Source organism: Erpetoichthys calabaricus, chromosome 4 (genome assembly GCF_900747795.2).
Source record: "Erpetoichthys calabaricus chromosome 4, fErpCal1.3, whole genome shotgun sequence".
Lineage (NCBI taxonomy): Eukaryota > Metazoa > Chordata > Cladistia > Polypteriformes > Polypteridae > Erpetoichthys > Erpetoichthys calabaricus.
The window spans coordinates 174,199,969-174,215,164 of record NC_041397.2 but is presented as its reverse complement, the minus strand read 5'-3'; the positions used below and the strand labels follow the sequence as shown (position 1 = coordinate 174,215,164).

General features: G+C 37.7%; 1 protein-coding gene across 1 annotated transcript in view; it reads right to left on the bottom strand.

The window, feature by feature from the left end:
- Positions 1-15,196, bottom strand: part of si:ch211-168k14.2 (phospholipase D1) — a 208,137-nt gene that overhangs the window by 138,040 nt on the left and 54,901 nt on the right. Inside the window, exons 2-4 of the mRNA XM_051926630.1 lie at positions 12,532-12,706; positions 5,365-5,498; positions 995-1,140 (exon numbers count right to left, since the gene is read on the bottom strand). Of these exons, the coding sequence (XP_051782590.1) occupies positions 995-1,140; positions 5,365-5,498; positions 12,532-12,634 (383 nt within the window). The 5' untranslated portion in view covers positions 12,635-12,706. The remainder of the gene's footprint in view (positions 1-994; positions 1,141-5,364; positions 5,499-12,531; positions 12,707-15,196) is intronic.

Sequence of the window (15,196 nt, the reverse complement as noted above, 5' to 3'; positions counted from 1 at the left end):
TTGTATTTTGTGGGTGGTTTCTCATCTGTTTGTCTCTGTCACTGGACTGCACTCAACCCAATAAAGGCACAGAAAACAAGCAGTTCCTTGTGGTCCGTTGAATGGTGATTAGTGGTGTTGGTGATGTCCTGTATCAAGATGAATTTATGTGTGTTTTGTTTTATTACTTCTTTTGTTTATTTTAAGTTATTCCTCATGTCCTTGTGTTATTGGTATTGGTTTCATATGTGATTATGTATTGGTGTACAGTCTCTTTCAATGCATGTTCCATGTTCTTTTTGGGTAGAACGCCAAGAGTTGGGCCAGCTGTCCATCTCTGTTTAGGGACTGCCCCCAGCCCAGTAAAAGATGAGAAGGCAGGCAGTTTAGTGGGAATCATAGAAAAGTTGATTGGAATTGTTAGGTATTGTTCCTTGTTTCTGGATTTACTGGCTTTTTAGATTTTTTTTGTAAACTTTTTGTGATATTTGTAATTTTACTCCAGTGGCTTTTCTTGTTTGAAAAGGTAAATAATTTTAGAGGTTAAGTTGTGAATCTTTTTTTCAGAGACATGCGTCCTTGTGTGTTGAAAACTATTCACACCAGCCAGAAATTAATTCCCTTCTTCCCTTCTGGTCCTATGGGGAACATCAGATGCAGGTGGACTTGTGCACACATCCACACACATTCACATGCCTTACGTTAGGCCAATTACATTAGGTGTCAGCTTCCTACAAGTTTGTTGTGGTCACAAAGGAACAGAAAAACAAAATAAATTATAAATGTATATATGAAGTATAAGAGTTGCTATATGAAGATGCAAAGAAAAAAAAGTAACACGTTATTTAACCATATGAAACAAATTATGAGGAAATGAAGCTACCCAATAAAATGCATTTTTCAACAAATAATGAATAATACCTAAATAGAAAAGGGCTGCCTCTTTTATTCACAAAACCATGCAGGATATTATTCAGGTTATGATTTTGAGCAAAGTCGACAAAGGAGTACTTACTTTCTAGTTGGTAGGGGTATTTTAAGTAATGCTTTGAATTTAAGAAGATCTTGGTGTAGTGCCTGGAAATGTTTGAAACGTCGTTTAATTTTCCAAGTAAAGTCTCCATGGGTCAGCTCAACTGTGTAGAGGTTTGGATTAAAAACCTAAAGGATGCAAAATTAATAACAATAATTGTTACATTACTTTGTAGCAGTTCTGGGACACTAAGGTTTATACTGATTTAACAGTATTTTATTTATTTTTAAGGGGTAAGCCAGGGCACCAGAACAAGGGCACCACCCAGCCTGGTCCAACTCATGCACCCCCTCTGACTCTGAGATAAAATAGCCTTAAAATGTATTCAGAAAGCTATTTATAATCACAAGTAAATGTTCAACCATTTACAAGAATCCGTCCCAGTTTCCAACAATGGCAATCCACAATAAATTACTAATAAACCCAAACATATTCCAAAAACATAGTCCAGATTACCAGATAATGTTGACGGTGAGGTATCTAAAAATGCCCATTTAAACAGCCTTTTAGAAAAATGATAACCTAGTTCCACTGCATTGTCAGATGGCTGGAGATGATTTAATGTAAAAGAGTGTGTGTCCTGTGATGACAATGAAGAAATAACATCAATGCAAGAAATACAAATGGACTGGGCTGTCATCATCCTCTCCTTCATTTGTTCAGTTATTGACTAAATAAATTCTAATTATTGATGAACTGGTGTATCTGGTTTGAGTGGGTCGTGACCTATAGTTCATTCTAGACAGTTGGTTAAATGGCAAGGGCTAACAATTAAGAGTTTCCACCTGTAATCTCATGCCCCACCACATTCATTGTGAACTAGAGTTCAGGCAGCCTTTTGTTCCATTCCTGATGGTGTTCTCTGACAAAGGATGCAGTACTTTTAGGGTTTGGTTCACCCGCTCAGTGTGATTAGATTGGGTTTGACACATTGTGGTCTTCTAGTCTTCCCTTACTTTTCTAGAAGACTTCAGTATCTGATAAACTACGGACTTCTGTCGGTTACAGTGATTTTTATAATTCTTTCTTTTATTTGGAAGGGTGGATCAGACCTTCTTTGCTGTGACACTGGCCATTGGGAATACCTGTCAAAAGACTCCACGACCACTGTCAGAATGGTCCTCCTATGCTTGCTGGCAGGCAACAGTTTATGAGGCCACAACTAAGCACTCCCCTGGTGATGTCACAGTGGACTGGAGCTATTGGCATAATTTTAATTTCACCATAGGGACACATAATTATATATCTGCTTATATTCAACTATCTATCTATTGACATGGAACCAGATACCCTTGTGAAGTGCCTGTCATCATGGCACTTCTGAATAATGTCTTTATTCACCCAAGGTGGTGACCAATTGAGCTATCATGGTTATATTACAGATGTTCAGGCACATGCATCTTGGGAACCACCCACTGATAACAGCAACCCTATGTTGGTATAGCACCCATTTGAGTTCCTTATAATGTATGAGGCCATATCTGTCCCCAAAGCCTTTTCTCTACATGCAGGACTTGGGAATTGAGACTTGAATATATCATGCGTGCTTAGGGGAAAATCAAGCCAAGGATTAGAGGAAGGTACTGAACAAATAGTACCATGAACACAGACCCATGTACCTAGCCCAGGACAGTATTGGACAACTGAACAACATTTGCATAACCCTTCCAATTGCACACCTTAAATGTAAACTAGTGGAGACATAACATCCATCTTGTTAGCCTAGATGTGGTATTTGAGCAATCAAAAGCCCAAGTCAGAGATTTGTGGTCCATGTATATTTCATATGTTGTCCCCTCAAAGAAATGGTGCCACTTCTCAACAGCCCACACAACCGTGAGGGTTCCTTGTTGGCAGTGCAATAGTTATGCATGGCACCATTTTAATTATCTTGAAGTGTAAGTTACTCTATTAATCTTTCCACTTCCTGACCCATTTGGTAACTCTCATCTGTGTGTTTCTGAAATGTAATAGATAGATTTGGTTTTGCCATAAGACTGGAGACAAATGACAAAGCTCTTTTCAATGCATTGAAGTAGTCTTGGCATGCCTGAGACCACTTCCAAGATGACCCCTTTAACCACAGATGTAACAATGGTGTTGTGTATTCAGCGGAACTTGGAATAAATTTGTGGAACCACTCAGCCATCCCCAGGTACCACTGGAGACATTTTACCTTATGAGACACTGGGTAAACCATGTCTTTGGGTCAGCCTTCACCCCATCCATTGACACCACATGGTCAAAGAACCTAAGTTGACGATGGAGAAATCTACCCTTCTTAATAGATAATGAAAGATGATATACCTTACCTTTTTCATCATGGCACCATCTCATTAGCTAGAAAGAATTTAATTTGTGCACTCTCTTCGTATCTCATGGGTGCACTTTAAGCTTTCTACCAAGTTACATTTCATTAATGTAAAACTGCTGCCAGTATCTATGAATGCACCGTCAATGACATCTTGTACCTGAGAGGGAGAGGGTAACATGTACTATAGTGACATTGGGGCAGGGTCAAGCTGAGGCTTTCTTTCATAGTTTAGGACAGGGTGCCTCCCAAAGCATGCCACCCTATGAGGTCCGCTAAACCTTAATGGCAGCACAGTCCTTTTCCACTCAGGACCACAGATTTAACAACATATCAGATGATATCACCACCCACTCAATGTAATAGCCACACAAAGACAAACATCTCAAGGACATGTCAAAATGTCTCCTCCTTGCTTATACTAGGTCACCACTTAAGACACAATGTACCGAATTCAAAAACAAGGTCCCTGAATTTCCATGATGTTTATTACAATGTACAGAAATTCTCTGCTAACAGCGTCTGGTAAACATTACAAAGGAAGGCATTCATTTCACTAAGAGTGAGACAAACCACTGAGTGTTGCATTAAGGAATCCCTGCAGCTCCACATCACTCAATGCATGCAGCTCCACGAACAGGTTAACTTCTAACCCTAATCTACAAAATCTGCTATGCTTGTGGTGACACAGCAAGCTTAGAAAACTGCATCAGCAGAGCAGCAATGAAAAGGTACAATTGTCCCCATTTGTTCCGCATACTCCATTGCAGGGATTAACAGCCTCAGAGGCTGTGAGATGTCACACCAGCTCTCCTGCATCTGCCTCCAGTCTCCCTCCTCTGTCCTACCCTGTATGTACCATACAAAGGATTTTTAAAGAGGTTGAACCCTTACAGACACCTCGAAAGATACTTGGGCAGCTGTAGCATCGATGAGGTCATACACCGTCTCATCACTATTGTTAAAACCCTGAATCATGTTGTTGACATGTGCATCCAGATGTTCTAGGTTCACTGTCAGGTCTTGCAGAACGTGTGCCTCGCTGGTCTCTTTTGGCTTCAGGCTGCAGATGCACAGTGAGGCTTGCGGCCTCATTTACCTCGGAAAGATCTCTGAGTGACACATGGGATACTTTTGGAACCGGTCTCAATTCCATGAGTGGAGCATTCAACTCAAGCTCCTTACCTTTCCCATGGCTTTCAATAGACATGACTTCTGTAAATGTGAGATGTGCAAAAGAAATCAGAAGGGTGTGAAATAATTTCCTGGCTTCTATCCAATTCACCAAAATCTAAGCTGCTGAGCTGCTAACATTTACAATTATTTAAGAGTGATTTATTTATTTTTAATGGGGCAGCATGGACACCACCCAGCCTGGTCTGACTTGCACACCCCCAAAGAGAGACAACACACTTAGGTAAAATAATCTAAAAATGTATTCAAAATACTGTTTAGAACCCAAAACAAAGAACCTATGCTAATAATTCACGACAATGACACAGAACAAAATGGTAACAAACACCAGCACAGTTCAAAAACAAATTCCAGATTACCAGATGAAGTTGATGGAGAGGTATGGAAAAATCCCCAGGAGAGAAGCCCTTTGGATAAATGTTACCCTTGTCCCTCCACATCATCAAATGTCAAGTGATGATCAGATGGAAGGCGCACATGCTCCTTATGATGATAATTCAAAATAAACAATTAACAACTCCAACTAACAATTCAGACAATGAACAAAGAATATAAATCCAGGAAAGAACTGTAATTCCCATTGTGATGGTTTCATAATCCACAAAAAAGTAAAAGGAAAATGGCTTGCTGCAGGTTTGATATACAAATATAAAATGAGATTACTCTTCTGTAAAACTAACATTCTTTTACAACTTGCATCTCCCCAAAGCAGTATGGTGGTACAGTAATTGTAGTGCATGCTGGGAATTGACATATGTTTCAGGGAGCACTGCTTCAATCTAAATTCAACACTATAGTCATAAACATCTTCAGATGAACAGATAAATAAATCTATAGAATGACTTACCCTTGCACTCGAAGTAAATCTTTCTACATCTGTTACACGTACAAAAATGGGGACATTCTCTAGGAAGATTCTGCATTCTGGTGACTTGAATGGAAGAAAAGTATATATTGCACTGAAGGGAATTACATTTTGTTCTGAAAAATAGAGAATACGAATACTCGATCAAAAATGTTTGTAGCAGCCATTCATATCTGCATTAGTTACCCACTATCATGCTAGGCATTTAGTGCTTAAAAGTTAAAAGAAAGATCTCCATCACTATAATCTTTATTACATCTCTGTATTTGATCTGGTCAGACTCTTCATAGTTGCTGTCCACAGTTCATGGTATTATGTGATAACTGGGATATAAATAGATCTGTAAACCAAGAATTGTAACCCAAAAATCCTACCTTCTGCTTCACCAACACAGTCCAGTACAGTCACCAGAATACTGCAGTCTTGGCCCTAATATGCTGATTAATTTCACACACCTTCCTGTCCTCACATATAAACAATGCCACAAGGTACTTAGATGTCTCTGCCAGTTGCTCCAGTTACACAAGAAATACATCCCTTCTTAAACAGGGAGAGATGATAGTCATTGATTTGACTTTGATGCTGAATCTCATTTTGTCTACTTCTCCCAGAGTAAACATCAAAGATAGCCAACAGTACCTTTCTTTGACATTAATACAAAGAAGTGAAATGGGCATCAAAAAGAAAAAAAATGGACATTTTTGGACATGTTCCCAGTAAAGAGAAACACAAATACAAGAAAAAGCATGAAGTCACAAAACAAGTTAGTATTCAGGAACATGAGAAAGCCACAAATAAATGCCAAAATAGACCTCTATAATGAGCTAATTAGTTACAAAGACTAAGAAGCAGAAGAAGAAGACGAGGAGGGGAAAGAAAAGGGCACATTAACGGTAAGAGTAGGAACACTGAATGTTGGGACAATGACTGGGAAAGGAAGAGAGTTGGTAGATTTGATGGAAAGGAGGAAAGTAGAATTGTATGTGCAAGATGTAAGGAGAATAAGGCAAGAGAATTTGAAGAGGCTTTAAGTTGATGTACATCGGAGCAAATGGGTAAGGGAGAAATAGTGTAGGTATAGTAGTATCCAAAGAGCTAAAAGATAGTCTTGTCAGTTTAAATAGGAGGAATTATTGGGTGATGAGTGTCAAGTTTGGCCTTGGTGAGACTGTAGTTAATGTCATTTGTGCATATGCTCCACAAGTGGGCTGTGAGGAAGAGGAGAAGGGTGTTTTCCTGGCACAAATGGATGAAGAGCTTAGATCAGTACAAGATGGAGAAAAGGTGATGGTTGGTGGTTATCTAAAGGGGCATGTGGGAAAGAGTAGAGAAATGACAGAGACAGTACATGGAGGTTGGGGAGTATTGGAAAGAAATGAGAAGGGGAGAGGATAGTAGATTTTTCCATGACATATGATTTGGTAATAGTTAATACATTACTTTCAAAAGAAAGTAAGTCAGCTTGTGATTTAAAGTAGTGAAGAAAGGGAAAGCCAAATAGGTATGCTAATGTGTAGAAGATCCCATGTGAAAGAAAGAATTGTAAGGTCATAGATGGGAAAAGTGTGACAGCGCAGCATAAAGAAGGTGATGGACTGGGAGATCAGAATCAGCAGAAGAATAAAACAAGATCAAGTGGCTCCAAGGATAAAGTGGTGGAGATTAAAAGAGGAAGAGCTTAAGAACAGGTTTAGGGAGAAAGCTTTAAATGAAGTGCAGTCATTTCAGAGTGTGGAGGAATGGTGGGAGAAGAATAGCAAAGTTGTATTAAGAGTAGGTTAAGAGGTTTTGAGTAGGATGACAGGAGGGAGCCTAACTTTGGATTAAGAGACATGATGGTGGAACAGAGAGGTGCAGGATGTGATACAGGTTAAGAACGAGGCAAAGAAGAATTTGTAGTAATCAGGGAAAAAGGAAGATAGACAGACAAAGAGGGCAATGACAAGAGGCAAGGCACATGCTTTGGAGGAGGTTTATGAAAAATTGGAGACAAAATAGGGAGAGAGAATGATTTTTAGAATAGCAAAAGCTAGGAACAAGACTTTAGTCAGTTAAACCTGAAGAAAGATGAGTGTAGTCTTAAATGAGCATGATACGTAGAATCAAGAATAGATGGAAGAAAAATTTGACCTCACAGGTGGCGCAGTGGTAGTGCTGCTGCTTTGCAGTAAGGAGACTGTGGAAGATTGTGGGTTTGGTTCCTCCCTGTGTGGATAGTGCTTTGAGTACTGAGAAAAGTGCTATATAAATGTAATGAATTATTATTAGTTTTGAAAAGCTGCTGAATGAAAACAATCCAAGGTAAGGGTTTGGGGGTGGAGTCCCAAATGAAGGGCTGGAACCAATAATAAGTATGGAGGAAGTAAAGGAGGCACAGACAAGAATGAAAAATTGGAAAGCATTGATGAAATACTAGCAAAAGTGTGGAAGAGTGTAGGAAAATTGTGGAAGAGTGTAATACAGAAGATCTGTGAATAGGAGAGAATACCAGATAAGTGGAGGACCAGTGAGATTGTACCCATTTATAAGGAGAACGGTGAAATTCAGGATTGTGGAAACTATAGAAGTATAAACTGATGTGACTCACAATGAACATTTGAGAAAGGGTTATAGAGAGAAGACTTAGGGAAGACACAACCATGAGCAGTTTGGTTTTATGCCAGGAAGAGGATCAATAGATGCAGGCTTTGCATTGAGAAAAACAGAAAGGTCTGCATATGGTGTTTATTGATTTGGTGATGGCTTATGCTAGAGTACCACATCAAGAGGTCTGGAGGTGCATATGAGAAAAATGAGTAACAGAGAAATATGTGAGGATTGTCTAGGATATGCATGAGGGAGTGAGGAGGTTAAAAGCAATGTTGGGGTAACAGACAAAATCACAAATACAGTAAGTCTGCATCAGGGATCTTCTTTAAGTCCTTACCTCTTTAATTTGGTTATGGATATCTTGAGTCATGGAGTAAAAGATCAATTCCCTTGGTGCATGCTTTTTGGTGTAGCACCAGAAAAGAAGAAGTGGAGAGGAAGTTGGAAGAAGGGAGAAGGGCTTTGGAAGATAAAGGGTAAAAGATAAATAAGAAGACAGAATATATGAGGTTTAATGATGATCAGGATTCGGACATTAACCTGCAGAGAGTGCTACTGAAAAGAGTGGACAAATTTAAATATCTAGGATCAGTGCTAGCCTGAGATGGAAAACTAGATGCAAAGATAACCCATAGAGTACAGCATGAATGGAGCAATTGGATGAAGGTATCAGGAGTATAGTGTGATCAAAGAAAAAAATGAAGGTTTTTAAGACAGTCATAAGACCACCAATGATGTATGGAGCTGAGACATGGGCAGTAAAGGGAGAACAAGAGAAGATGTTAGATGAGGCAGAAATGAGAATGTTGAGATGGAAGTGTAGAGTAACAAAAAAGGACTGAATAAGAAATGAGACAATCAGAGGTACAACAAAAGTGGGAGAGATATCTAAAAATGTACAGTAAAGTAGGTTGAAGTGGTTCGGACATGTGATGAGGACAGACAATGAATATGTGGGCAAAAGAGTGATGGGAAAAGAAGTACAGGGGAACAGAAAGTGAGGGAGGCCAAAGCAGAGGTGGATGGATGAAGTAAAAGAAGATCTAAAAGAAAAGGTCCTGACTGGCGAGGGAAGAAGAAGAGGTAGCTACAAAGACTAAGAAAAGTCGTTCTTATTCAATCAGTAAAGAGCCTAATAGATAGCAGAAAGATAGAAATATGATAACCTCAATACATATTTCTCTTAGGCTTAGGAAGGTTCTCAGAAATGATCATTGGACTGCTCTACGGTATTAAAAAGTTGATGCACCTCCTCTGCCCTTGCTAGGAGCATCCTCTGAACCACATCCAAGTTGGAGTTCTTGATACCATTAATTATTGACACACATAGACAGGGAAAAAATGCTTAAGCCCTTAGCATTCTTTTTGTATAAAGTGATATTTCTCATTTTAGGACAAAACCAAAAAACAATTAAACTACAGTTACTAACAAAAAATAAAAAAGTCAAGAAAGTTTAATCAATAGTTTTAGCAAATAAACAAACTCAAGCCAAAACTAATACATCTTCACAGTTTTTTGTATGTTTACTTAAAAGGTGGACTGTGTTCTCATTGAGTCCATATCTCAGCTGGCATTTCTGGAGTTTGCACAAGTTCTCTGGTATACCTTGCACAATTTAAAGACGGGTTTGTCACTATTTGAAGTTCATGTGTTAAAGTACCCAATGGAGATAAAAAAAGATCTCCTTTGAAGGCTCAAGCTAAAATTATTGACTGCATGTATTCATGATAGATAAAAGATAATTGTATTGCTTTGGCAATTAATTATAATGTTAGCTAAATACCGAATCATTGTAATTCACACAAGTGTAAGACCACCTTTACAGGCAGCAGAGCAGGTGTTCCAGGGTTTTACCCTCAAGATCAGCTGTCTACTGAGTAAATACGCAAAATAATTAAAAAGAAGTGATCTTTCTCATGGTCAATTTGAAACATTAAACTCATCCGTAATTGATGTCGCACAGAATGTTTTAAGAAAGCCAAGTCTGAAAATTCTCTGTTGCTTTTCAAAGGGAGGTTTAGCAATTTTATAGCTTTTTAACGAGCATTATATTCAACATATCTCAATGGAAATGGATCTTTCCTCGCAAACAACCTTGAAGAATAAGAGTGCCAGATTTCAACAAAATCGGTCCCTTGGGAGCCAGAGTGTTTCATGCAGATAGACATGGTGACTGAAGGAGGTACTTTCCATGTTATTTGCGATTGCACCTAAAAAAGGATTCAGCTGGTTTAGGAAGTTGATAGTTTAAGCAAAACTGAAAGAAACTGAAACAAAACAAAAAAATATCTTACTGCTCTATCATAATTGTATGGAAATCAATTTAGTGAATCTCTCAGAAGTAAACATTTTTGTATACTTATAGTGTAAGAATAACAGTAATCATCATTCCTACACAAGAAATTTAACAGAACACTCAGACATACTCGTCAAACAAGGTCAGCATGTTGCGTACATTTCATAGCTTTTATGTAAGAACATTAATGAAATTTCCCAACAATGAGCAATTTTTGCTAAACTTGCTTTGGATCAGAATTAATACTATCTTGCACTGCCTTGAAGTATGCCACTACAGCTTTTCATGAGGATGAGTTAATTCATTATCACAGAATTGAGAACACATTGCAGTACTTTAGGTGCCCGACATGAAATAGTTTCTTAGCAACAGTGAGGCAGGAGTCGCCAACTACACAAACAACTTTCAAGCCACAGAGACAGCAGCTTTCATTTGCAAATGATCTTCTAGTCTGCCTTTTACCAATAGTGTTTGTTTAATTAGGTAATTCAGCAAAGCTGATGAAATGGGCAGAGCAATTGCCTATTGGTGGAATCTGTAGTGTGTATTAAAAATAATTAGTAATTAACATGCAACTATCATTTATTCCTTGAAATAGCTGTGCATTCTATTCTCTTGTTATATTATGCTTGCATTTTTACACATTTAAAGAAGTATTTGGCTTTTCTTAGAAAAAGATTGTTACTTAATGTTGGACTTTAGTTGAGAATTATTTTAAGCAAATGTTTTATGCTGTAATACAAGGCCCTTTCCAAGTGTAAACATTCAAAGCAATAAAGCTGGAGATAAGGTGAAAAACTGTTTTATATAACAGTTTTTAACTATAATCCTCCTCAGTATTCCAGTAACAAAAATGAGGTATACAGAATAGCTGTATTAATTATTACAATTATCTTGGTTATCGACCGATAGATAATAAAAAGAAAGCTGCCACCTTGTGTTTCAGCCTTTGAACCCTTTCTGTGAAACATAGTTCTTCACCCACTCAGTCTAACTAATTTTATTTCAGCCTTTAAAAACATGAGGTACTCTGATTTTTCCTGTTTAAAACAATTTTTAATGGATTTTTTAAAATGCCAACCTTCAGGGAGGTCTGATCACATTTTGATAAGCACTAGCTCTGTATGCTCAGCACTGTGATTGCATTTCTGCACTGATAATATCCACATATATGAAGCGAAAACTACTGCCTAATCTTCTGTGTATAGGACGCAGGGTGCAGGACAGGGTTGGAAGCTGTTAGAATGCAGGAACAAAACCATAAAAAAGGAAAATAAATTGCTCTGATGCTGATTTATACAAAAGGATGAAAAAATCTTTCTCTCTATTAATCTTATTGTTGAAAAAATCAGGAGGCATTTAGCAGATGATGAAGTATATCTTGAATGGATATATGACCTTTGAGATGCTGAAATAACTGATCTGCAGGATTGCATTTGAAGGACAGCAGGATAGCAATTCAAGTCACCAGCTGGAAAACTACACTATTCCTGTCCTTGAATGTCTTATAGGCATTGATCCACCCTCCTCCTACACCACATAAAGACCCATGGAAAATTATTTGAATGCTTATTCTGCTTCACATAAAATGTTACCGTGTAGGTGTTCTCTTTTCTAAGGTCACTGCCTGTTGGGCAGGCATAGTTTTGCCCTGAAACCCCAGTGTCAGTGTTATGGTGTTCCATTAAGTCATTAACCACCTATTAGGTTCCTGTGCTGTTAGGCTAGTGAGAGCCAGGGCGGGGTGTAAAAGGACACACTGGATTAGATGACAAAGTAATGGATCTGCTCCCTATTCCGGCACCTTTGAATATTAGATCAAAGCAATCCTGCTGTAAAAGAGAAGAGAGAAAAGAAGGCATAAATAAAAAGAGTGCAGCAACTATTGTAGTCAAAGTAAATTCTAAAGTGAGTGAATGAAATGCTTGTGCATCCTTGAGTCTCAGAATAAAGACTAAATAAAGAGATGAAATTATGTTTGGTTGGTATCAACTGAAATTCATCTAAATCTATTTATTTTTCAACAAACAGAAGACTGGTAACCTCTAGAGCAACCTCTGTCATCACTGTCAATCGTTAAGATGTACGGCAAGCCCCACTTGCACTTTTCAGCATCATTGTCAAAGGATAATAAACCACAACAGCCTAAGCAATTCCACATGGCTTCTACTGCTAATACAGGATGATGTATTGCTTCTTTACAATACAATTTTTGTCCGTTAACCTAATAAGAGCAATAAGCTTTACACATAGAAATTTTTACCTAATGTTTCTCCATCATGGATATCTGGCTTCTTGCCCATTTCCAGCTCATCCACATCAACCTGAAGGTCGTACTGTTTGAAGTCTCCCCCAAATTGGCTCATTGCGGATTTCTAGGTTTTTATTTTACCTTGTCAGATGCCTTTAATCTTCATTCATTCTAGTATTTGATTAATCTGTGATTGAAGGAAAAATCAATGGTTAGGTATGTTAGGTATCAATGGTTAACTGTTCACACAGTAGCTAGCACTATTGCCTCACAGCATTATAGTTTTGGGCTTTCATCCTACAAATTGTACACAATTTCCTTGTGTCTGTCAGGTTTTTTCCCAAGGTATAATTTCCCTCCCACATCCCAAAACATTCATATTATGTTAACAGGTAATCCTATGTGGACATTAGTGGTGAGCGAACCCCCATTGAATACACTTTGCCTCAATTTCAACAAAATCACAGAAATGTTTGGTAACTTTCCTGAATTCAGCGAAATGCATTGAAGTCAGTGGGGAAGGAGAAACTGAACTGGTATTGAGTGGATTGCAATGCTGCAATGGTGTTTTAAGTGTCTCTGATGACTGGGGAAATGTCTACCAATTATGCAATTATGTGACATGAGCTGTGAGGCAGCAGTGCTAACCGCTTTGCCATCATGCCTTGTTGAGATAAAATTAACAGAATTAAATATCAGAAAAGTAAAGTTTTTTTGCAGACAGAAAGCATGAATTAACTAAGACGTGCCTCCCCACAGATTCTATAGCAGGTACTTACCATTCTAGAACCAAAAAGTACAGTTTCCCTGATGTTTACTCGTTCACTGCTGCTGCTACCAACTGCAAAGCACTCTGGGAAATACTATTAAAGGGGTATTGTGTATTGCACAAGGTCACATACAAGTCCATGCAAAAAGACATTACCTTTAAAACCACAATATACAAACTTATTTACAGTTTCCTTCTGCATGTATGTTACACATTTAAATCTATCTGCAAGTTTTCCACTGATTTTTACCCCACTACTAGGATCATTGTTATTTACTTGGGTGCTGTTCCCATTCAACATTGGCTGCTTTAGTTCTGAGATGTCATGCTGGTCTCACAAAGCATCATGGGCCACTAGAAAAAACTAAGCTGGCCACATGGTGAATTTCCAGGAATATAATTAGCAAAACAATGTCACCAGCAAACACAGCATATTCACTGTAAAAAAAACTTTAACAAACAAACACTAGTAATATCAGTATGCACTCTTAAAAATAATGGTTCTTTAATGGCACTTCATGGTTCTTTACTGGATTGTATGGTTCCTCGTAGAATACTTGCCTGACAAAGCAACATTTTATTCTGGGAAGTTTTATTTGCATAAGAAGTTGATTCTTTGTGCTTTGAAAAACTTCCAAATATATAGGAAAAAAATTTCAAATCTTTAATGTATAGTAGACTACCTAGAAGGACATTAACAGATTAAGAAACCTGGACTTAGCCTGTGTTACTGTATACAGCAAGAGTCCTTTTAAACTCATGACCCATTGGTATTTTCACAGATCTGTTCCCATCTATTGATGATTATTTACTGTATGACACCTGTTACTGATCTAAATAAATAAAGGCTTTTTCTGGAACCTTCATTTGGATGGGTCTTTTAGGAACCAAAAATTGTTCCCCTATGGCATCACTCTGAAGAACTTCTCTAGCACCTTTATTTTTTATAGTGTGTGTTTCTATGGGATTATGTCTATCCTTTGATGAACAGACGCCTCATCCAGAATTAGTTTGCCTCGTTCCCAGTACTGCTGTGACTCTGAATTGGTTTGATAATGGAAGTATTGGAAATGATTTAATGTGTCTCAGTAGATCTTTGTATTTATATACCAATTCTGCATGACATACATGAATCTACAGTAAAATTATTAGGTATTTAATCAATATCTAATGTTGGATAAAAGGGGGTTTGAATGAACAAATAAAATACTATACTTATTTACAAATTTATTAAAGAAATTAATCTAATGTCCAATGTGAAAAAGTAATTTGCCCCAATGACTCAATAGCTGATTATACCACATAACTGCAAGCTGAGAGGTTCATAAAATGGGACTTCTTCGGTGTAATAGTGTTCCACAATAATTTGATTAATATGTTTGTTAGTGTTAATTTGGTTGTGTGGAGGCAATAAGGAAATGGCAATAAATTATATCCTTATGTTGTATGGTTGTACTTATATTTTATTTGTGTGAACTTCACCAAATCAAATTCCAAGCAAAATGATGATATTATGACAATATATTATTTACTTCATTAACTGCAATTAGACATCTCCAGTAATTGGTGATCAGCCTCTTACAGTACTGTAGTGGAATTTGGATCCCCTGCTCCTTACATAAGGTTTCTGCTAAGTGGTGTCTGTGGAATGTTTAAGTTTAGACAGTTCATTTCATCTCATGGTATAACATTTCAGTAGGCATAAATTTGGACTAGGCCAATATGGAGACTTACATTTCTTTAATGTCAGTCATTCTGATGTTCACTTGCTAGTGAGTTTTAAGATACTAGGGGGCTTCGCCCCCTGCTCGCTTTGCTCGCCAACCCCTGTGTTTGGTTTTCCGGACACACTTTTAAGATTTTTTTTTGTTGAATTGTTGCTATTTCATTAGTTTCACTTTTATTTCA